At 44.1% G+C, this 25,091-nt stretch overlaps 2 protein-coding genes and 1 pseudogene across 2 annotated transcripts; 1 reads left to right on the top strand and 2 right to left on the bottom strand.

Moving 5' to 3' along the window:
* The first annotated feature begins 6,466 nt into the window (after positions 1-6,466).
* LOC112875160 (UDP-rhamnose/UDP-galactose transporter 5-like) lies at positions 6,467-10,811 on the top strand. The gene is made up of 6 exons (XM_025938895.1): positions 6,467-6,613; positions 7,522-7,737; positions 8,591-8,775; positions 8,850-9,050; positions 9,665-9,826; positions 10,162-10,811. Exons 2-6 carry the CDS (start codon positions 7,608-7,610, stop codon positions 10,480-10,482), a joined length of 999 nt encoding a protein of 332 aa, XP_025794680.1. The 5' UTR covers positions 6,467-6,613; positions 7,522-7,607; the 3' UTR covers positions 10,483-10,811.
* Positions 10,812-12,210: 1,399 nt separating this feature from the next.
* Positions 12,211-14,088, bottom strand: LOC112875159. The gene has a single exon (XM_025938894.1). The coding sequence runs from the start codon at positions 14,019-14,021 to the stop codon at positions 12,681-12,683; it is 1,341 nt and encodes a 446-aa protein (XP_025794679.1). The 5' UTR covers positions 14,022-14,088; the 3' UTR covers positions 12,211-12,680.
* A 240-nt stretch (positions 14,089-14,328) lies between these two features.
* On the bottom strand, positions 14,329-23,829 carry LOC112872827 (annotated as a pseudogene).
* Positions 23,830-25,091: the final 1,262 nt, after the last annotated feature.

Here is a 25,091-nt window from a genome sequence, read left to right as displayed (position 1 = left end):
ATGGAAGGCAACTAATGGTGTCACCGATAAGGGATTTGGTGAGCTATTAAAGATTATAAAGAACATGCTTCCTGAGGGTAATGAACTGCCGTCAACAACATACGAAGCTAAAAAGATGGTTTGCCCTCTTGGATTGGACGTGCAGAAGATTCACGCATGTCTTAACGACTGCATCCTGTATCGCGGCGAATACGAGAACTTGGAAGCTTGTCCTGTTTGTAGCGCATTGCGGTATAAGATCAGGCGAGATGATCCAGGTGATGTTGATGGGGAGCCGGTAAAGAAGAGAGTTCCCGCAAAGTTGGTGTGGTACTTCCCTATAATACCACGTCTGAAGCGCTTTTTCAAAAACAAGGACAACGCTAAGTTGATACGGTGGCACAAAGAAGACCGTAAGGAGGATCACATGATCAGACACCCAGCAGATGGGTCCCAGTGGAGAAACCTTAACCGAGAGTATCCTCAATTTGACAACGACCCAAGGAATATAAGATTTGCTCTAAGTGCAGATGGAATGAATCCGTACGGTGAGTTTGGCAGCGCTCATAGTACATGGCCCGTGACCCTATGTATGTTCAACCTTCCTCCTTGGTTATGCCTGAAGCGTAAGTTCATCATGATGCCGGTGCTTATAGAAGGGCCAAAAGAACCTGGCAACGATATTGATGTGTTCCTGCAACCCTTGATGGATGATCTCTTACTGCTCTGGAAAGAAGAAGGTGTACATGTGTGGGATGAGTATAAACAGGAGTCTTTCAACCTCCGAGCTTTGCTTTTTGTATGCATCAATGATTGGCCTGCACTTGCAAAACTTTCAGGACAGTCGAACATGGGATACATGGCCTGCATCCACTGATACAATGAGAATGCTTACAATAGTAATATTAGATAATGAATCTCGGAGATTTGACTAAATTACACAATCATAGGGTGTCAATTCTCCTATCCAAATCCACCCTACGTATGACATATATAACCTCAGGGTCTTGTTGGACCGCAGCGTCCAGACCACCTGGAAATGAATAGAGAGACCTTGGGCTTGTCTGCCAAGGTACAACGCACGCGGACAAGCACAGCCTGAACTTACGCGCTGGCTTATATTTTGGCCCGTGCAAAGAGTAGTCTATATGTACAAGCATCCGCCAAACGATCGCCATCTTCGTTTCTTTGGTGCACCAAAAGTCATCAACTAAGAAGAGCCCGCGAGATCTTTTAAGTGGCCTAACAATACTAGCTCTGATTTATTGGCCCTTAGGGGCAATCAATTTTTCTTGCGACGAAGAAGGATGAGATCTTTTACATGTATAATCTAGAGTGGTAGGTAGTGATTTTTTTTATGAAAAGTAGTGGTAACTGGTAATCACGATTTGATTTTTGTGAAGCTAAGTCGGAGGCATGTCCAATCTCTCCTTTTTTTGCCAGAACATCGAGCAGCAAATGCCATTTCAGTTTCGGGCACAAATGTTCCAAAGAATTTATTCGGACACTCACACATTTGGCCATTCAGCTCTTCCTGTGTTGACGTGTCCACCTACATCTAAAATCTCTCGTTCCCATCTATTAATTCCCTCTAACCAAAAGCACAGTGAGCTTTTGGAGAAAGGTGAACATTCTACATCAACAACGTGCAACACTTTGAGGTTTGAAATCACCGTCAACGACTGCGGTGAGAGAAGTCTCACAAAAAAAAAGGCTTATCAAGGTAAGAGATAGATAGCCTCAGATTGAGAATTGATGAGGGAGCTGAATAAATAACAGGAGTGTGCATCTGCATGCACCTAAACCATATAAAATGAGGGCTATTGAAGCATAAACTATTGTTTTGCCGTACATAATCCCAACTATAGATTGATGGTAGAACATTTGGAGCACTTTAGTCGGTAAACACTTGATTAAAAAATTGTGCTCCCCATTTGGCCAGAGCCCAGGGCGTGGATTTATTCCAAGGGAAGAGAAATGATTGGGCCCCACCATTATCAACTAAACCCACTCCTTTCTCTCTCAACCAAAAGGCAAAATGGACCCCTCTTTAATTTCTCTCTCGGTTGGCGAAGAATCACCAGCAGCAGCAGGAACAGCAAGCAGAGGCCCAATTATTTGTTGCTATAGAGACATTGTGCACGAACATGATCAGTATCTTCATCGGCACCCTAGCTGCTGCTAGTCCAAGCTGGTCGTAGCAACGGAGTATGTTGATGGGAGACGTGAACGGGCTGACCGATTTGATGGATGTAGAGTCACCTTGGAGACCATGGGGTTCTTCCAAAGCTCGGAATGAATGAACCTGCATCTACGTGGATCTGCGATTCTACGAATAAGATGGGAAATAGGGGGCCCGCAGAGGCACAGTGTGGCTGCATGCGGCACTCCACTGTCCAGGCAGTTTCGCGGACAAGATTGGCGCTGATCGATCGCGCTAGAGGTACGTGCCAACGTTCTACGGAATCTAACGTGCCTACATGTTTGACTGCGGCTGCTCATAGTGGATCGAGATATGATTTTCTGATTTCTGAACATATCGGAGCATCAAACTAGTGCACTTTTCCGCGCATTAGTAAAAGGGCAATCTGAGCGCATGGCGGCCGCAGCCAGCCAACCCAAGGCTGCCTGTTTGCTTCGGCTGACAAAGTCCGGCCGGCCGGCGGCGGCCGAGCCAGGGGAGCCGGCGCGTCGGCGGACAAGGGGTCCGGAGGTACGCCGGGTCTCCATCGGTTCGTAATACTAGTTTAGTATTTTCTCCGCTCTGAATTGTAAGTCGTTTTAATTTTCTATACAACTACGTATATGCTATATCTAGATGCATAATGGAAAATATAAATTTTAAGTTAATTTCAACGGAGGAAGTACGTTACAGCGAGAAGTATGCAAGAGACCGGACCAGGGCAGCCATAATCCATTGAAAATAAACTAATTCCGTATATATAAAATATAGTTGGACCCAATAAGCGATGGATAGAGAGGGAGACATGTAACCATCAGCACTACCGATGGCTAATCATGGGCATGGCGCTGGGTTTAGGTAAAGCGTGCGTGCGGCATTACAGGAGTTGAGGAAGGAGCTCCGGTGGCTGTATGTGTGTGTGTGTGTGTGGCCTTTTTCCCTCTCCGGAGATCGGATTGGAGATCCTCCAGAGTATTTTAAGAGGAGCGAGATAGGTGCGCATGAAAATATGAAATGAAATCCCCACACGATGATGAGCATTGAGCAGATGGGCAGGTTCGTGTAAACCTTTTGCAAAAGTGAACGTTGCAAGCACTGTTCCAACAGACGTCTAACAGAATCGTGGTTGATGATGTATCATGGGTGCATTATGTGTATCATGCTTTATTTGAAAACAAATTACGACAAAAGAACGGAGAATTGTGCTTTATAGATCATCCACTGTTAGCTCCGATGTTTTTCTTGCTTGAACGCACCGGCCTCTTGTCGCGACTCTGGTGGATGGCGTCCTCCCCGCTGGAGAGCCTCCCGGCCCACCAACCTCCAACCCAAAACCCACCGCGATGGCGGCCCAGCGCTGAGGGCATAAAAGCCGAGGAAGAGTACTGCGTGGGGCCACGATGGGCCACTTGTTGCCGCTGCTCCGCGCGCGTGGGCCGTGACGGGCCATTTGTTGCTGCTGCGAACGAACCCGACGCGCAGCGGCGCACGGCGATGGCGACCACCACCATCACCTGCCGGCGACTAGTCGGCGGCAAGCCGCGCTGAGTTCCTCCCCTTTTATCCCGCCCCTGCGTGTCTTTCTTCTCGTCAAGCCCGGCCTCGTCGCCGCGTTCCGCAACGCATCCTCTCCCCCTACTCCAAATGCTAGCTTCTCCGCTCGGCCCAGGCCCCAGTGGCGACCCCAAGGATTTAACAACTTCCAGATCCACTCCGCTTCTCCTAATCACGGTTAGGCTCTCGTGCTCTGCCAGGGCGGCCCCATGGTAAGCTAGCTGATTTACCTGCTTGAACACTGTGATGGAGAAATTCATGCATCACCCTAACAAGATTCTCTGATGTTTGTAAAGTTGAAGTTGAAGAATCAAGGAAGCAAAGGTGGATGTTGTGTTAGAGCTAATTTAGACGATGGGTCCGCGTCAGGGGCCAGCGATTGAGCCATTAGTCAATTCCACGATTGACTTCAGACGCAACGCTGTTAGAAAGTCACAAGCTATCATAGAAGTGTGTGAAGCAATTTGCCTTAGGATTCTGATCGAAGTACAGGCAACAAAATTACTTTGGACTTTATGGAATAGAATATTCATGTGACTTAAATTACCTTACAACTACGGCTTTGCCTTTCAAATACTCTCAACTCTCAAGAGTTGAAAAAGGAGTCATATACTCATATGTTGGAACGTGGTCCTCGAAATAAAATGTTTATTCTAATTTCTATTATGAAATATCGGCAAATCATAGAAAAATTGTATGATTATAAAACTTATTTTGAGACAAATCTACCCATACTGTATGTTCAATCAATTTTAGTGCACATAAAAGTAACTGATGGTCAAAATTCTGATACTATCTCTGATTTATAATATAAGTTGTTTTATGAGTTTCTGTGGATAAACTTTTTAGACTTCGACTATCAATATGCAAAAAGTTGCATATATTTTACTAGATTCACATGAATAATATTCTAAAAAATATTTAGTTACCTTTCTTTAAAATACCATGTTTAAACAAAAAAATGCTTCATCGACATGCTACATCAAATATTTTGCTTAATTACCTCATGCACGAAACAGCTTGGGATTATATTTCAGAAAATAGCAAGGCACTAGAATATTCATGAGCACATATGTGGTCAACTTGTTGGCTCCTTTTGAGCCTAAAGTATAATCAGACCCAAGCTTTTAATTACTAAGTCTACAACATAGGGGCAGACTAGTTTCTTTTCACACTGGTTTAGGAAAAACGGCAAGCCACGTCTTGGTTTCTCCTGATGCATATAAATAAGCAATACGATCTCGATCGATTCCTTAACTGGCATGGCATGTTTATTTAATTGAGATGGATAGCTAGCATGTGATCTGAAAAAGGTTGCATCAATGTCACACTATAGGTTGTAGGACCATCTACGGACTGTATGCATCAATTTGGCGTGCATTCTAATCTCTATTCCCCTGTCCTCTTTCATAGTAAGTATTTTATTTTGCTAGGATAAGATTTTAACTAATAATTACTCTATTAGTATATAGATTTTATGACATAGACATGCTATTATTAGATTTGTATTTAGAAAATACCTTTATGGCAATAAATTTGTATCAGATAAACAATACAATATTAATTATCCATCAAATTCTTATTCTAACAATTAATACACCCTATAAAAAGAGAAGAAGAGATTGTGGTCTAAAGCGTGGGCTTTTACCCAGCCATGCCATTGATAGGTGGAGGCAGGCCACGGCAGGCGAGCGGGAGGACTCAGGTGCACATAGGAGAGAGAAGATGACGCTGAGAGAGAAAGATCAACAGAGGTTGAAGATGATGCCGCGACTGTCGGACTCAGATTCTACAGCTGCTAGCTGATTTCAAGTTTATGAATTGTATCATCTCCTTATTATTCATAAGTTCTGATTTTTTTGCTACCTCCTACGTTTACAAATGCACTAGAACGAGGTACAATATGCGATAGCATGTTAATAATGGCATCGGATCTCACCAGTCTAATTTCGTAGTGAGCGGTCTAGATCCTGCTACTACAGAACCATCACAGTCATACTATTGTATGATTGCAGTACTCGAGTTATAATGTGCCATGCACTTTGGATCATCCAACCAAATTTTAATGGTCATACAAGGAATAACTTAAATTTGTAGTCCATATTATAATTATATAAAAACTTTACAAACATACTCGCTTCGTCATGAAATATAAGACATTGAAGGATTCAAAATTTGTACTCCAATATAAGATATTGTAGAACTTTTGGATAAGTATTAAAGGAAATTACTTATCTTTTCTATTTCTTCCCCTTGTTTAATTTTAGGAACAACTTTAATTATTGCTGGTAAATGAAGAGCTCCGAAGTGTATATGCGTTTTTTCCTTCTCTCAATATATCTTGGAATCGCTAGAATATCTTATATTACTAGATGGAATATTACAAGATGGAGAGAGTAATTATAATTGCCATTAGCCATCGTTTGTTGCTCTAGAAAACAATAATTCGCATGAATCATGTCACAAACTTTTAAGTAGACATGGACATTCCTAGGAGTTGCCACAAACTCCTCCCGAATTCAACTTTTTTCCACCGAGAACACATCAAACTAAAACTTGGATGACGTCTAATTCAACTTTAACATTTACGACATAAAAAACAAATTTCATGTCACCTCACCTGAAAACAGAATCTATGCATGACATTTCGAAGGCAGATTCGGCAGCATTTTCTTATCACCTTACTTGAGAACGAAATCATGGCGATTTAACCAAGGGGGCAAATACTTAATTATCCCCCGCACGGTGCTTCCTCCCTCCGGCCCGCATCGCGCAGCCCGCCACCTGACAGCGTCTCCCCTCGCGGCCTCGCCTGCAACCCGCAGCGCAGGCGCAGCGGCGACCGGCGACGGCGAGCACCTCCACCACCTGCCGGCGGCCAGTCGTCGGCGAGCGGCGGTGAGTTCCTCCCCCCTTTTCTCCTGCCCCTGCTCTTCTTTCTTCTCTTCGTTAGCCCGGCCAGCGGCCTCCTCGCCCCGTTCCGCAACCACCTCCTCTCCTGCTCCAGATGCCGCCTCCTCCGCTCAGCCCTGCTTAGCCCACCTTGCAGATCCAGTGTCGACCCGTTGTCCTCTCCGCGTGATCTCAAGGAACAACTTCCAGATCCACTCCGCTACTCCCATGCTATGGCTAGGCTCGCGTGCTTCTCCTTCCCCTTTTTTTTCCCAGATCGTTACCTTCCTTGCCGAAGCCACCGGTCTTTTGATTTAGGATGGGTCAGGAACTGATCTGTATTGCTAGGTCATTGTGAAATCATGCCAATATTCTAGAGACACTTGTGGGACGAATTGTGCTATTCAAATGCAAGTATTGTTCTCGGTAGTACAATGGAAGCTATGCCAGAGTTGAATTACATTTTCTTCAAATATCGAAGTCTGGAATTAGAGTGCGCCCACATGTGACAGTACCACTTCAGCAGCTTCAAAATGAAGGAAATGAGGATGAAGAAGCCTGGGTGGAGGATGAACCAGACAAGCTGTGCTAGCTAACAACTTATTGCTAGTCATTATGCCTTTTAGTATGCCCTAAATTTGAAACTCCTTCCAGCATGTTATGTTATAGAACTTACATATAATATAGGGGTAACTTATCACTGTTTCTTTTTAGACAGTAAAGCATATCCATGTATTGGGTTTTCTGGGAAAATAGCATAACCTGATATCCTAATCATTCTATCTGTATCAGTGTTGCATGACTGCATAAAGATACTTCTGCTTACTGGATGAACTGCTCTGGTTAACTTTCACACTGGTGCTCTGTTCTATACTACATTCTATAATATAGTTAATCACTTCATTTTTCTGCAGATCAAGCTTGGATTCCTTAATCTTATGGCTTCATTCCTTTGAAGATTATAATTCAGCAAGCGTTGAATTGAATTTGTGAAACAGAGATGAGTTCTCTGAAGAAATCCGATAAGAAAGCTGCCTTGGATTTCGCAGCATGGAGTTTCAATGTTACTACATCAGTTGGAATCATCATGGTCAACAAAGCTTTAATGGCTACTCATGGATTTAGTTTCGGTATGTCTGTGGTTTAGTGAACATTTATTTGTCAAATCTCTAATGAGTTATCTTGTGCTGTATCTTCTTATGCATCTGTCAGAGTTCAAGCTGAATTGCATTCATATTTTTCTGTTTTGAAAACAAATTAGTCTTATCCTGTTTTGATTTTAGTAGAAAAAAGTGATTGTGGGTTTTAATTATTTGTGGAATGCATGTACAATTTCCTTGGCACGTTTTTGAACTGAAATATCTTATAACTATTAGTGGTTTTAACAATGCTACTGCAATATTTAAATTTATTTAAAGAAAAGGGATTCCTACCTTCATGTGAATGTTGTATGCTCCTGTCAATAAGACTTTATCTTCAACTACAAATTTGCATCTAAATATTCACATTTGCCTTTGTTAATGAGTGAAGAATAATTGTAAGACAAACTTGTCAAGTGCTCTGACTAGCACAGGCTCCTGCTGAACCTAAAAAGGTCAAGCCTATTTACCCTTGTTGAGGTTGTGTTTGTTTACTATTTACCAGTGATTTTGTAATACTATCCTGTACTACAGCCCCTCTGTTTTAGTTAGACAGAGTGGGTTGGTCTTTTTCCTCTCTATTAATTTAAAGATATGATATGCAGCTCTCCTGTGTGTTTGAGAAAAAAAAGATTAAACATCCTTGGCATAAATTAGTAGTGTGTCTTTTGACGGTTATTAATGGCCTCTATGGAAGCAATAGAACATGTTAGCATTGTTTAATTTCTTGCAGTATGTTAGGTATTTGCGGATTCTATGATATTTCTGCACCTTTTCAACAAACTGTTAATGGAACTTGGATATATCTCCTTCCGTGCCATTAATTACAGTTTCTTCTTTGCAGCCACAACTTTAACTGGGCTTCATTTTGTGACTACCACCTTGATGACTATCGTATTTCGGTGGTTAGGCCTAAGCCAGCCTTCCCACTTGCCACTAGCAGATCTTATCAAATTTGTCATATTTTCAAACTTGTCGATTGTTGGGATGAATGTGAGCTTGATGTGGAACTCTGTGGGCTTTTATCAGGTTAGTGTACTTTTAGTACCTACGCTCTGATTTTGAATTGTTAACAACTAAATCCATTCTATTCCCTTGCTCAGATAGCAAAGCTGTGCATGATACCTGCATCATGTCTTCTGGAGGTTGTCTTTGACCATGTACATTATTCCCGGGACACAAAGCTGAGCATAATGGTTGTGCTTATAGGAGTTGCAGTCTGCACCGTCACTGATGTGAGTGTGAATGCAAGAGGTCTAATTGCGGCTGTTATAGCTGTTTGGAGCACAGCTTTGCAACAATATGTAAGTTTGACCACTTTAGCGTATTGATTTCTTATATTCCGAACCACCACTTAGATTTCTTGCTATAACTGTGCGTGTGCTTCTGTTTGCAATTAGCTGCAATTTTCTTGGCGTACTTCAAACCTTTTCAAAGGACAAAGTATTGAAATATGGTTTATGGCACGATATTCATAGTGATGCTCGTTCATTGCAAAGTTATGAATAATTAGCAGTCAGCCAGTTACTGAATCATTTGTTGGTGTTGCCGCTGTTTCAGGATGTAGATCCTTTGTTTAGACATTAGGATGTAGCTACTCTAGCTCTCTAAAATTCAAATATATCTACTCACCATGCCAATACTTGGTATTTGCCAGTTTATGAACTGGACTTGATGCAATGTCCTCATTATATTATTTCTTATAATCTTTACAAGTTATCACTCTAGTTCCCAGATATGGAACATATAATTTCATTTAATATCGTTACTTTTTCATTTTTTAGCTATTTGAGTGCCCTTGCTTCCTACGTTATTAGTAATCATTCTATCAGCACTGCATGTGTACTTTGGTCCTGTCATATACCTTATTAAAAAGGTCGCAATCTTTATTCTTTTGTATGTTCTGCTTGTTTTGCAGTACGTTCATTTTCTCCAGAGGAAGTACTCTCTGAACTCATTCAACCTCCTGGGCCACACTGCTCCAGCCCAGGCAGGATCCCTCCTGCTAGTGGGACCTTTCGTAGATTTCTTGTTGACAGGCAAAAGGGTGGATCACTTCAATTTTTCATCTCTTGCTCTGGTAAGGGAAATTTCCTAACAATGTTTTTTACTTCTACAATCATATGGAAATTTATGCTGCTGCCTTCTCTATGAATAATTCGTCTTCCTGTTTACTTGGTGATAAAAGTGTGATTATCCTGCATTTAGCTGGGTTGAAAATTTGCAATTGTGCCCATGTTATGGTTCATAAGTTTATGGAGAACTTATTGTGTGGTTGAAATTCCTCTATCTCTCTGCTTGGCCTGATAGCAATAACTTCTAGCAACTCTGGCTTCACTCAAATATCATCCTTCGCTGCAACGGAATTTTGGATTTGAATGCCATCCTTACCATATTGTTTCCCTGATTCTGCAGTTCTTCCTTACGCTCTCATGTTTCATTGCCATCGGCGTCAATCTGAGCCAATTCATCTGCATTGGCCGGTTTTCTGCTGTATCCTTCCAAGTCCTGGGCCACATGAAGACCGTTCTTGTTCTGTCCCTTGGGTTTCTCTTCTTTGGCAAGGAGGGCCTGAATCTTCAGGTGGTTCTTGGGATGGTCCTTGCTGTTCTAGGAATGATATGGTACGGGAACGCGTCAGCTAAACCAGGTGGCAAAGAGCGGCGTAGCGTACTGCCAGTGAGGTCTGCAAGTCTCAAGGGAAGTTCAGAAGAAAAGGGCGGTGCCGAGAAATAGTCTTGCTGTCTCACTCCATTAGAGAGGACCATTTTTCCTTTGAGGTTAAGTTTCTGGTGGAGCGAGTATCACAGAAGTGGAAAGCTTTATGCTTACCGCAGAAGCTGAATTCCTCCTGTCTAGAAACTCTTATAGTTACAGGTATACAGTACTTCATTTTTGACTACTCTAAATCGTTTGCAGCGAGGGAAATGACAGGTGTCTTACAAGACTTGAAGACGGGTTTTATACTTTTATCAAATATAGTGTAACTGTTTGCTAAACATTGATTTCTGTATTTCATATGAAATTTGTGCTGAGCCTAGTCCCTTTCTTGGCTACTTATTCAACTGACGAACTTGACCTCAGATGGTCTCTTGCACCACCGGATCCCGTTGCTGTATGTTCAGGATAAGGCGATGGTGAATCATGTGTAATCAAGGCTATCGGATTGAATTAACATCGGCATCTTGATAATGCGAATTTGCACTTGCAGTTTGTGCTGAACTCTGTTTACATGCGAATGAACCCCAGCGCCAGACTGGCTGTCTGCCATTGCCCCTTGGTAGCACAGCACGCGTAAATGTGCATCGGCCATCTCTCGGTCATGAGTCATCGTTGGTCGGTGCGCTGACTGCTGGCAGCGGCGGAGTAGAGAGACATCGGGCGGTTGGGGGCTGGCTCGCTGAGGCAGTTGGACTGGCATCTTACTATACATGAACGCCTGTCCATGTATAGTTTAGGAACTTGCCGAGATGTCATTGTTGGCCATGTATAGTTTAAGAAACAAGTAATTGTCACGTTTCTGCAGCCCAAACTCACCTCACAAAAGCAGATTCTTTTCACGCCCTTAAAAACCTAGAAGCAGCTGATGCTGATCACTCGATCTAAATAGAATGATAAAAGGGATATGGCCATACGGGCAGTGCAATGAGATACAGATGAGTTCTGACTACTGCCGGGGCAATATACAGCTATCTCGCATTTGAAATGGATGTCTAACAGGATTGCTTAGAGAAGTACATATACAGATACAGATACAGATACTGATGTACACAGGTGAAGCACCACAAACCCTACTGGACCAAAATGAGAACTAGCATAAAAAGAGAGGGCCTAGGCAGCAAAACCTAGTATACAGTCTTGCAGTACAATCAAGGCCCATAAAATTGATCCAGGACAAGCAAAACATGGTCCACTTGTACGCTGCAACGTAGACCCATATGAGTAATAGAGAATTTTACACATCATTTTTAAGTCAATAATTCCCTTGTAATATGCACATGCATTGATATATGTCATCATGATATAAGCTAGAAGGAACACAAGTCAAAATGGAATTGTCACACAAAATAAAGATCACATATGGGCTTGAACTAGGTCAATATTTATATTCTGTGTTGAAATGTAACAGGGGAACAGAGAACAGTTTAAAAATTAACTGCAAGGGCCAACATGGATGTACATTGGTCATGATGGTAAGAAACTGGGAGAACAGTTCGATAAAAAATGATGGTAAGAAACTGTTATTACTCTTCTAATCAATCTAAAATGTGCACATACACTTCTAATAACTTGGGTTGAAACTACCAATTTTAGATCAATCAACCAACTGCAAAAACTGAAATATAGACTGAACAAAGGGTTAACGGACGGTATGAAGTGGCCAGGTGATCAAAAGCTTAAAGGAACAAGTATATACTAGTCCATAACTTTGCACATAAACAAAAAACACAGATGGTAAGATGCTCATGGGTACTCTCTGCAAATTGCAGAGGTTTTCTGATCATTTGTGATTACACTATCACATCTATTGGAGAAAAAATATTATTGTTCCATACAAGGTGCATATCAACAGTTTCACCGGTGATGAACAGACACCATCACAAGCTTCAGCCTTTCATAACACCAAGGAAAACTTTGCTAGCAGACCGTAGGATGTATAAACTTCACAAATCATGTTGGAGCTACAACACCTATCACATGGTGTGTCTATACGTGAAATACACCCCCAGAGAGCAAAAAACTGTACATACAACATTGTCAAGTTCTCTTTTCCTCATCTGAATCATGTACCATCCCAGCAAGATTTAGAAGATCAAGAGAACTGAAAAAACAACTACTTCGCCAAGGCCAGTAGTGTGTCATCAATGAGCACTATGAGGCATGAAATATACCTCTCATGCGTTGAGAACCAAGCAGCCACCAGCAGCTGGCCACTACCTAAATCCATCAATAGCAGCTGCAACATCCTCCGGTCCAAACTGACGGCCCCCCAGCCGCACCTCTTTACACCTTGCCGCAAAGTAGAACAACAGCCACACCACCATGAAGTAAACCTCCGCAATCGCATGGAGAAATCCACCAAGAACCTTTCCACCAAATGTCACCATGATGAGCCGCCCCATGCTGCCACACACAACTGTCTCCCAGCACTTGAGCAATGTGGCATCGGTTGCCATCAGAGAGACAAGATAGCACCCTTCCTTCACAGCATTGCGCCCAGGTGGCCGCGGATCACGGTCCATGACAACCACCCATGGCACCACAGTGAACAACACCGAGATGACTGCATCAAGCACAGCCCACGCGACGAAGAAACCATCGAGTTCTGGGCCTGCAACTGCTGCAGCAAGCCATGGGTTGACGGATGCCGAGAATGGCATGAGCTTGGCGACCACAAAGAGCCTGAAAAGTTGGGCCTGATCGTGCACATCGGCGAAGAACCAGAGACACAGCATCTGGACAACGGCATCCCGGGTCGCCCACCGGAGGAACGCGAATCCCGTGAGCCGCCTAGCACCCCTGGCAGCGCCGGCGAGGATGAACCATCGCCGCTGCCCCTGCACGTGCCGCCCCGCGACGGACGCAAACACCGCGCCAAGTGCGGTGGAGTGCACGGCGATGTACCCGAGGATCGCGAGAACGTGTGCGGAGGAGAGCAGCGCGAGGAGGTTGATTATTGCCGCCGCGTCGCGCCGGGTCAAGTCCAGCAAGCGGAGCTCGTTGCCCCGTGGCGAGGCGGGCTTCGGCGGCGCCGATTCGTTGTGGACGGCGAGGAAGAAGGGGGAGGCGGAGCCGGGGATCGGGTTGGGGAGCGGCACCGGGTAGGGTTTGGGCGCGGAGGAGTAGGATGTGAATAGGACATGGTGGTAGGAGGCGTTGCGGCGTCGGGAGGGGGCTGAGGCCGCGGGATCGAGGGGGCCGACCAGGACATCGTCGTCGGAAAGGGAGGACGAGGAGGAGGTGAACGGGGAGCGGCGCCGCGGGAGGTGGTGCGGGGGAGGCGGCGGCGATGGCGGGGTGGGAGGGGAGAGGCGGGCGAGGAGAGAGCGGAGGGCCGGGTCGCGGTCGGCGAAGGAGGCCAGGCGGAGCGTGCCGGCGAGGAGCGCGGAGCGGAAGAGGAGGAGGAGGAGCGCCGCGAGGAGGAGCGTCGGGAGCGAGGCAGGGTGGAGGAGGTGCCCTGCCGCGCGGCGCAGGATGCGGCCGCCCGTGCGCGCGTCCAGGCTCGCCGGAGGAGGATGCGGTGCGGGAGCGGGCGCGGCGGCGGCAGCCGGCATGGCGGGTCGCGGCGGTGGATCGGCGAGGTGAGGGAATGGGGAATTTGGGCACACGGAGGTTGACGCGCGCGTGACGACCGAGACCGGAGACATAGCTTTGGGCTTGGGCTTGATGTTGCTTGTTTGGGCCTTTTTCTGGCTGAAAGCAAAAACTTGGGCTGAATCCACAAACACAAGCAGAACAGAGTGATATATAACAGAAACTGAACATGTAGCAAACACGAGCCAATTTACTCAAAGCGTATACCATCCTCAGTTTCTCAACCTCTAGTTCAGTTCACCACTACTACTTAAGTGAGATCATGGCTATCACGGATACTAGTTCCAAGTTTGCAAAGCATTGTTCCTTCCTGAAACCATCAAACGCCTAACTGTCATTGGAAGACCCAATGGCAGTGATGTCGGCCTTCAAGATACAGTTCGATCCCGCAAGATAACCTCTGGACTGGTCCTCGAATCAGTGCCATGAAGTTAGAGTAACCATCCCCAGCCAGGTTTGTTTCCAGTTGTGAACACAAAGCGACCTACCCTTGCGATGAAGTAATTAGCAAGTTTGACTATCTAAATGTGCATTTTCGAAGTTTAGGAATCTATCATGTGTTTGGTGCATGGGTTGGGTTGGATCGAACCTATTTTTGAACGTGTTTGTCTTGAGAATGAAGTGGGTTTGATCCATCCCTGAGGGGAATATTCCCCTCAAATGCTGGTCGAGATGGTCCGCCCAAATCAAGCGGACCACCCCAACCCACTTGGACGCTGCTGCGCTCCGTCTCGAGCCAGCGGGAGCGAGAGCAGGGGTGGGCAGCGCAAGGCAGACGATGCGAGTCCGGTGGTGACAGGCAGGCGGAGGTTGGGGGCGGTGTTAAGCGGGCCGGCCGCCGGCCGAGCTCGGCTGCGGCGAAGGACGGGCCCCGCTCACGGGAGCTCCCCGCGGCGGCCGAGCTCAGCGGGAGCCTGCGGTGGCGCCCCGCTCGCGGGAGCTCTCCGCGGCGGTCCAGCTCAGCGGGAGCCCGTCGCGGCGGAGGAGAGCTCGCAGCATCGGGCGGGTGCGCTGGCGTGGACGGGGTGGCGGCGGCGCGAGCGCCGGGCTCGGCGCACCGGCGCGGGTGGGCTCCAGGCTGGCGAGCTCGGGTGCGTCGGCACGGATGAGCAGCGGTGGCGCGAGCGCTGGGCCGATGGGGCTGCGGCTCACGAGCGTCGAGCTGGCGAGCTGTGGTACGCATGTGCAGGGCAGCGGTCGCGCGAGCGCCTTGCCGGCGAGCGTGGGCGGTAGGCGAGCTCGGGCGAGGAGAGCGTGCAGCTGTCGGGTGTTATACCAACGGGGAGGGAAGAGAAAGAAGGTGAGGGAAGAGGACGAAGAAGGAGGTGAGGAGATTGACACGTGGATCCCGCATCAAGGCTACTAACACCGTTAGAAACGGACATCTCAAGCCACATCTATATCCTTGCAACCAAATAAAAAACTGGACCCAACCTATTCCAGCAACCAAACAAGAATTGGATCCGATTTAACCCTAAAATCAGGAATGGATCCAATCAATCTCCAAACTAAATATATGCTAAATGGCACTATGAGTCAAATTCGATGACCGGTGGTGCATTTCACTCAAAACTGAATACGTAGCAAACACAATCTTGTGCAGTTATGTCATCCAATCAATAGTTCACCTATGCTATCTTAATTACATTAGACCAGGCACTAACAACTCTTAAATAGGAAAATTAGTTCTGTAGCCCCGAAACATCACTACTTCCGAAAAATACAACTGAAAGATCACCGTTATGTAAATACCAGTGACAATCCGTTTCCAAAAATACCATTCCGTTACTTTTTGCAGGTAAAAGGGTGTCTTTCTCTCTATTGGGCAAAATGAATTGTTGATTTTACCCTCATCTCCTTCCTCGTCCTTGGTTCCCCTTCCCATTACTGCAGCAGGCAATGCCATGCCATCCCCACTTCCCCGGACTTAACAAGGCTCCAGTGTAGCGGTGCTGCATGGCTTGACGGTGGCCTGGTGGCACCCCACTGCGCAGCTGCACGGACCCTCATCTGCTGTTTGCCATGCTTGCTTTGCTACTGCTCGTGAGGCAGAGCACGTGGATGGCATGGGAGAGGAATCGAGGTAAAGGAAGATGGTCTCTCTCGTGTTTGCCGATTGGAGGAGGAGCTGGTTGCTGTGGATCTACTCGGTGGTTGTTGATTGGAGCTCCAGCTAATGGATTTTGTGGTGCTACAAGAATTGACGGAGTGGCAGCATGCTCCTTTTTGGGATGTGCAGCTCGGCGGCTCCTGGAGAATAAGAAAAGGAGATGAGCTGCATCTGGGAAGAACGAGGTGGCAATGTGACCTTCTACTACTTGTGATTGCTACGGTGGAGGAGAAGTACTTGGATGAGTGGAGTAGGATTGAGTTGTTGCTGCCATCAAGAAGATAAGGGTAAATATGAAAATTCCTTATCCATGTTAGAGAAGAAAACATCATCTTAACTGAAAAGTTAACGAAATGGTATTTTTCAGAACGCATTGTCACTTTTGATGGTATTTTGCGTAATGGCGATGTTTCAGTGGTATTTTTCAGAAGTAGCGACCTTTCGATGCTATAGAACTAATTTTCCCCTCTTGTTTGAGGAAGACAGTGGGAGAATGAAGAGATTACACGCTATGAGCAGATTAAGGTGCATGATTGCAGCTACAAATAAACGAACTCAAAATAGAAACTTCATGAAAGGAAATGGAGCACAATAGTTCTGTATAATCTACATAGAGGGAATAATATGTCATTCTACTTCCAACTGTCTAGATAAAAGTATCTAGCAGAGTTACTTATGACAAATGGCTCCTGATAATTGGTTACTTGACCAAACAGGAGTAGAAACCAGTGGAATTCTGCTTTTGCACGTAATACACACACTACTCTTTCTGCACACTCCATTGATAAGAGGGCAACTTAGAAAGTCAAGCAGATTATTTTCTTTGCAGCAATGAATCAGTTTATTTCCAAAATAAATCTTAGAAGCAATAGCACACAATAATGCCGCTAATCATATTCTACATACACATACTGCAAGGTGGGTCACACAGCATCATAACAGGTAGTGGTAGCTGGTAGCTTGTAGAGTACCAAATCAAAAATCAACTGTCAACTGGAATGAAATTTTGGAGATCGATGGTTCATTTTTTTCCCAATGTTTGTTTATTCAAGGGATTATCTCGATTTCATCGACAATAATGTCATATAATGAGGGATCTTAATCCAAATATAAACCAACCAACACCACTAAGTTAAAGTAGCAATCAACATGCTAGCAGAATAATTTAATCCTCAAGCAAAAGAAGCTCGATTGAATCCTTACAAGCGCCTGCAACGCAAGTGTTGCCCATGGCTCCACGCCTCTACCACTTCCTCTGTCGAAGAGTCCTGTGCACGTGAAACCAATCGTGAAGCCATAAGCAAACGATGCAGAATCAAGAACCAATAACGTATTATTCTCACAGGAACCACAAATCGTACCCAAGAGACTACCACAGACACAAGAATTTCACACAAGAGAGAAGAGAGGCCGGGAGGTAAAACCCCATTCCACAAACAAAGAGGCAGCTCGAAACTTCAAAGGAAACGAACTTTACTCTCGGAAACGAACTTTACCCTCTTGCCAAGAAAGCTAAGAACTCACGTCGCAGAAAACCCTCAAACAACTCAGGAACACTGGATCGGGCTATACCAGAAACCGATTAAGCCCCTTCCTTCCGTTTCCCCTCTATATGTACCTTTTCAGATCATGATTGCAGAACAAGCTAAACCAAATGAGCAGACTTTGCTATGAATCGAGAGAAACAATCAAAGTGGAAACGTGAAAGGGAGGGGGATCTGGGAGGGATGTAGCGGACGCATCTCGCAATGCCTTCCGCGGCGCAGTTTGGAGGGCTCGGAGCAAGCCCTTGGCCGCAGTGGCGAGAGGGGGGTTTTTTGAGGTGTGCATGAAAGTAAAGATAGAAGCCTATCGGATTTTTATTGAATAGATTCGGATATTTCAGATATCCATCTTCTTGTTTTCTTTTCTTCCAGTTTCCATCCCTAGAAGCAAATGAGGGAGATGTTCTATGCCTAGTAGCAAACAACTAGGAGTAAAAATGGAATCTTTGCGTGAAATCGTCTAGATGAAGGACAGATGGCCAAATGTTGTTTGGATGTTGGCAGCTAATCAAAATAGAAGAAGTGAACTAAAAGTTAGAAAGGGCACGGTGGTGGTAGGAGAATATAAGTGAAAAGAAACTAAATTAGATACAGGCCAATTCCACAAAATTATCAGTCTTTTGTGTTATGAATGGCAACTCAATTGTATTACCATGTCTGCAAGGGCTAAATATGGTTCTAGAAGAGGAGTTGCTTTCGCATCATACATCGGTACCATTATTACCTTACCTCAACTTCCACGAGCTCCCCATTGCTTCGAGAGCTTTGGACTCACTGATTTTTGTGATATTTGTAAGGAGTAAATAATTTCAGCACCAATAAAATAGGATCCGGATGTTCTTCCAAGATAATTTCATGCATGCTGTTACACACTGCTTTAGATTCTCTAGCGTAAATAAATAATTTCTTCGTTCCAAATTGTAGGTCGTTTTGATTTTTCTAGATAGATAGATTTTATTATGTAGCTAGATATACTCCATGTAAAAATTGCTAAAACAATCTATAATTTGTAATGGAAGGAGCAGTAGAAATGGTGTCGTTTTTGTATGCACGAGTGAACAAGAAACGCCTCACCAAATTTCCATAAGCCATCTAGCAACCAGCAGATATGCGAGTGAGAAGCGAAGCACTCATGGCAAAGACGAAGGCATCCACCAAGTTCACACAGATTTCTGGCCGGCACTAGCCAACAGTACTGATCACCACACCATATAGGATATACTACTAGAAAATACATCAAAGATCCACCCTAAAAGTACCAATAAAAATGAAAAGGTCCAGGGATCTTTGGTACCGGGTGGTAACACCACTCTGTACCAAAAGCTCTGTACCAAAGGCTAGACATTAGTACACACCCGGTACTAAAGGTTCCACACATTAGTATTGGGTGGTAACACCACCCGGTACCAGGCTAGATATGGGTGCCGGGTGGTGTTTACCACCTGATATAAAAGGTCCTCCACGGGTTACTTTAAAAGGAAAGCATCTCCTTCCTAATCATAACTGCTGTGTAGATAAAATGGTAAGGGATGTACACGCGAGGCAAGAGGCTGTGGGTTCGAATCCCGACCACCACACGTGCGCGTATTAAAGAGAACCTTGCAGCGTGCAGATTGGTGTTGGGTCTCAAACAGGCAAGCCATCTGCACCGGAAACTGCTTCAAGAGGAAGGCGCATGCTATCTTCTTCAATTCCCGGGCCATTTCTTTCGCGGCACAGTTTCAGAAAATCGTAAAAAGACGTTTGGTCTTTGGGAGAAGAAGAATTGGAAGGAGCTCATGCGTACGCTGAAGTTCTTGCGCATTTTCGCAAACGGAATCTTGTACAAATTTTCGAAAGAAAATTTAAAGTTTTGCAAACCAGGGACCTGGATGGCGAGTTTTGACAGTGTGGCAAAAAGGGTGGCCTTCTCAGAAAGTGATAGGGCTCATGCATTCATATCGTCTTCATGTGACCTGTGAGTTCATCTCAGTGCAAGTGGTCCTGCAGTGTGGACAAGCTCTCGTTTCTATTTTCGGAACAAGGTAGCAGTCTGGGAGGATGTCGAATTCCTCGGTGAATTGTGTGCACAACTGCACATGCTTTCTGTTTCATCTGCTCCATCTTTTTGGTGTTGGCTTAGCTCTCATGCTGTGAGACTTCCTACTTGCTGCTTTGTCATCTTTGCAAGTTGCAAGCACATCTTTCTCCTGCCAATGAACTTCTGATGTATAATCGTTTAAATTGTCGATCGCTTAGTTTTGGATTGGCAACCAAACGAAGTAATCTAGTGCCACACACAATAGCTAGCAACACAGCCAGCCATGGATCCACAAAAACATTGGCTGAGGCCGGGTAATTTGAGCAGGAGTCATATCAGAGAAACCAAAAAATCAGAACAAAGAATAGGACTTCTCAGTTTTTTCTTAGCTCCTCCTCCCGGAGTAATATAATGGTCTCACTCTAGCTTTCCGAATGAAGGAAAAAAACGAAATAATATATAAACCAAGCTACGATTTCTATTTTATAGAAAAACATTTAGGGATTTCATATTTCAGTCTACGGTTTCCATGAAGAAGCCCAATTCACCGCCACTAAGCATGATTTCTAGGTAATGCTAACCAGTAACAACACTCAAAGAAGGTCAAGCGCGTCTAATCTCTTAAATTATAATATAATCCAGGGAAGACTTCCGAGCCAGAATTAGCATAGCTATATGCTTCTTTCTGCTGCTTGTGAGCTCATCTCTTTTCAAGTTGCAACTGATGGGTGATGCGGATCTACAATGTGCATGCAAAGAAGAAATGTGTTTGTATGCAACTAAATGAAATAAATGTATTTGCATGGTTCCAGCCAGGAACTTAAATTTCTCCAACAGTGATGATTGTGGTATCAATGATTGTTGAGAAGAGAAAACAAGAAGATATTTCACATGTATATCTCGATAAATGGCCATTCAGATTACCTATAAATAATCTCAGACTCAGTATTCACGAACTCTGCTGTATGTATGGTTATGTAACATGCACATGCATTTTACAAGGCAAGTCATGAAGAAGGGGCTCTTGCAACCAACGGAGCATGCAGAATAAACTCACCAAGGGAGAGCGCACCATAATTCACATCCATGAATCACCCTTATTAAGCTGAATCTAACAACATATGCATAGAATTTCGACGAGGTTGGTTCACCAGAAGGATAATGTAGCATAACAGAAACCAAGTATGTAGAGAACACAAGCCAAGATACTTGTTTTATCCATTTGAAACTACACTCCATGCCGATAATATAAGCATGCAATGTGCACCATCCCCTCTCAGTTTCTCAACTCCGAGTTCTCCATCAGTTTACCTCTACTACCATAGTTAGATCATGATCAAGAACAAGTACTCCTTACATAACTATCATATACAATTATACATACTACTCCCAAGCATGCAATTGCACATTTATTTCCTTCCTCAGATCATCTAGCCATCAGTGGATATCTGCCTTCCCAATGCAGTTTGATCCTGCAAGACAGGCCAAAACCCAGTGCTTCCATATCCCGAGTAGCATGAAGTCGGACCATCCCCAGCAACTACCATTTCCTGCAAACGAGAAGAGACCTGCAATTGTGAACAAAGTAAGGCCACATCCAAGCAGGATCAGGTAGCCACCAGTTAATTGATTTAACGATACTACTACTACAAGTTAAGTAGAGATGAACCTGGAAGGGTGTAGCGTGCCCCGTTCTTTTGGTCCAGGATGGATAGTGTCAGTTCAATCATCATCCCACACTCAGGAGGGAGCTCGCTCGGGTCATGCAGGTACAAGTACAGGGAAAGTGAACTGTTGATGTATTGGTCACCAAGTGGATACATGCTGATGCGCCTGAGACAGCATACAGACAATCCATTATGACCATTGCAACTTCACAAGGAAAAATGATGCTAGGCTCATCTCTGCAGGTGGTGAAAATGTTGGCAGGCAGTCTAATACGAAGTAGGAACATATCTAGTCAGTTAATAGACGAGAATGAATCATCGTCTACCTGAAAACATATTAGAACTAGAGGGTGTTTGGTTTCAGGTGCTTTACCTATGTCATAAAATTTTTTTGGTTTCAGGTGCTTTACCTATGTCATAAAATTTAAGTACCAGAAATTCCAGGCAAATCATAAATCAAACGGGAAAAACTTACATTACGACCTTCAAACTTTTTAAGCCGTCTAATGTTAACCTTGAATTACAAACAATTTGCACTCTTCAACTGCAAGAGCTCCTATTTAAGTTATCAGGTTTGTTTTTTCGCCAAAAACAATGTTCTTACAAACAAAACATGATACCTAAGATGAAGGATATATAACTTGCACGCTGAACTGAACAACAACATTGTGGATATTACTCTGTAGTTCAATTACAATAGAATTAATAACAGATGTGTACCATTTATGTCCGCCAATTTCAAACGAAGGAGAATGGAGGGAGCTTCGAGTTAAGGAAGTTGTTAATGCTCCAGGTACAGCTGCCTTTGATGGTTCCCTTCTTCTGGAGGAAGATGTTCTGAACTATGATAGGCTTCTTCTGAACCACAACATGTTTCTTCTTCATAAAAAGAAACGTGTTTTTAGAAGGATATACATCTAACTTTAATATCCCCACAGCAAAGATACAGCTATCCTCAACCAGAAAATCAGATGATTTCAGCAGTTGTTCAAGAGAGATCAAGCATTTTTTCTCTGAATGAGTTCTCTTCACGTCGAAGCTGTAGCTAGCTTCTCATAGATAAAAAGGTGGAAATATTAGACTAATAAGACACCTAAACTAAAACTAGCACAAGTACAATATGACCTGGGCCCATCCCACGTTTATCATTTTTTTTACAAAATAGAAATAGACTAACTTCCTGAAAAAAAAAGATTAGAATACCGTACAGTGAGCTGCAAATACAAAATGATCAAAATCAGAATAGAAGATTGCATATGAAATCTGAAATGTTGAAAAAAATAAAAGTACTTCAACAGTCTATATCAGGTAGGGAGTCTAAAGATAAATTAGATGTAAGACAATAGAAGTGAACCGTTCTGAAAAGACTACCAAAAAGAGAAGTGCCTAAACATAAATAGGATGTCTACAGACAAAAATAAAGAGGAGAATACAAAGTGAACAAAATAATATTTGAAAAATTCAAGATAATGTGAGAAATTATTTGATCGTATTTCAAAATATATGCACACTGTGCTGGAATGATAGATTCGATACAATGTAAATGTCTTTCCAAATAATTTTTTAAAGTAATATCTTTCCACATTTGTCTGTAATAAGCTGGTGTGCTTGAAAAACTAAGTTTGGCAACCTACCTTTGTATCCGCAATAGGTTCCATTTGAATGGTTGTACATTGACATCTCGAACACTGCATCAACTTTGTTGGGCTTAGCACAAGATCAAGTGCAATATAAGGACTTTCAGCTCCAGGTCTATCATGCATAGGGATCACTTGCAGGAACCTGGTAAGTGATAGTGAATTAATAAGCAGAAGACCAACTCAGACTACAAGTCAAGACTCGAGTAAGACAGCAAATGGAATTTCTAGAAAATTATGATTGCTATTGACTCTACTGGAAGATGATTTGTGTCTATTAATATTGTCAGCAGATAACTGTTTGATCCCACCAAGGCAAACAGTAGAGTTTTTAAATGATGCATACCCCTCATATCCACAGCAGCGGAAAAGAGCAGAGCTAGCTGGTATAGCTCCCCTCTCAAGTAGAGCCGAGAATCCACAGATCTTCCATTCAAAAGCAGGATCGTCAGCCTTTCTCACCAGTGCAGCAGCTGAAATTAGCACAAGCATGATTACTCAAAAGTCAGAATTAACAGGACAAAAGAATAGAGTATGTGCCACGTGCAGATAACGGTGCATATTTCAATTCCAAACGAATAAAGTACAAAAATATATAATTTCATCATGGGATAATGGAAATAAGCCTAATTGTTCCCCGAATCAAAAGTAGGTAGAATGGCAGCCCCCCACCCCCAAAGAATGGTTAAATAGGTCAACAGCACTATGGTGATAGCACAAATTCAAGCAACTGGAAAAAGGAAGTTGAAAAGGAATTCTTACAAGCACCAGGGACGCAAGGGTTGCTCATGCCTCTAGCACTTCCTCTTCCCAGCAATTCTCTGCTGGTGAGATCAGTCAGCCATGCCACAAGTCAGTTATCAAGTAGCCAAGTGGGCCGGTTAAGTAGTTGAGGCTCCCAAAATAATACCACGGAATAGAAGAAATAGTGACAAGAAAAGAAGAGAGATCAAGAGGGTAAAAACCCACTACAGAACAGGCAGATAAAAAGAAAGGCGCTTCACTCTGAGCACCAATGAAAAAACCTTCTTTCCAAGAAAGCCAAGAACCAGCATTGCGAAAATCCGAAAACCCTCAAACAACCCAGGGAGCTAGGCAGGGATACTAAGATCACGCGATCGACAACACAGGGAAGGAAGTCCTCACTGCTTAAGCATTTTTCCATTTCTGAGGCTTCAGTTGAGACTGCACGATCGCAGAACAAGCTCTACCAAAGCAACTGGATTTCCTTTTTTTAGAGGAAAGCAACGAAATTTCCTACGGATCAGGAAAGGAAACGGCTAGAAAGACCAGGATTCATGGGGGATTGAGCATGCACCTCGTGACCTCGAAGATCGCAATGCCTCCCTCGGCTGAGTTTCTGGGGTGCCTGAAGCTGGAGGCTGGAGGAGAGGCCCTAGGCTGCTAGGGGGATTGGGTTCTGTGGAGGTGCAAGAGCCTTTTCACAGCGAGGAGCGAGCAGGAATGCACTCTAGGTCTCCCTGGTGAGTGGTGAGGAAAGGAAGGGGTAAAAATGACAGTTCCATGTGAAACTGTGTACCTGGAGACATGTGCCAAAGCTATAGGACGTGGAAGACCAATTTGCGAAAGAGGGTAAGCAAAAAGTAGAGTAAGTTCAGAGCGTAAAAAAAATCAGAACAGAACAGAAGAGGGGGTAAAAATGACAATTTCAGATGGGTATAAGTCTCCATACGGATGAAACAGGACCTTAGTCCAAGGTTAATTTCCCAAGAAGATTCCAAGATAAACTTCTCTGCAATGGAAATGTTTTCCAAAAGGTCTAAAACTGTATTCCAAACAACTTGTCTAGAAACGTGCCTGAGTGGCAGGTGGCCCAACGCCAAAGTTGAAACGGATTTGCACTTGATGACTTGGCACAAGCACAATGGTCTCAGCCTCTCAGGTTTTTTATGTTCTTATCCAATTGTCTTCTAGTACAGGGACGGATCTAGGGAGGCTTAGGGGGTACCTTTCTAAGATCAATGAATATCTCTCTAAGCGTCCCTCTATTTTTGGAAGAAAGAATGAAGAAGGGGAGGAAGATGAAGAGAA

Source organism: Panicum hallii, chromosome 9, assembly GCF_002211085.1.
Source record: "Panicum hallii strain FIL2 chromosome 9, PHallii_v3.1, whole genome shotgun sequence".
NCBI classification, from domain to species: Eukaryota; Viridiplantae; Streptophyta; class Magnoliopsida; order Poales; family Poaceae; genus Panicum; species Panicum hallii.
This window is presented reverse-complemented; position numbering and strand designations above follow the sequence as displayed.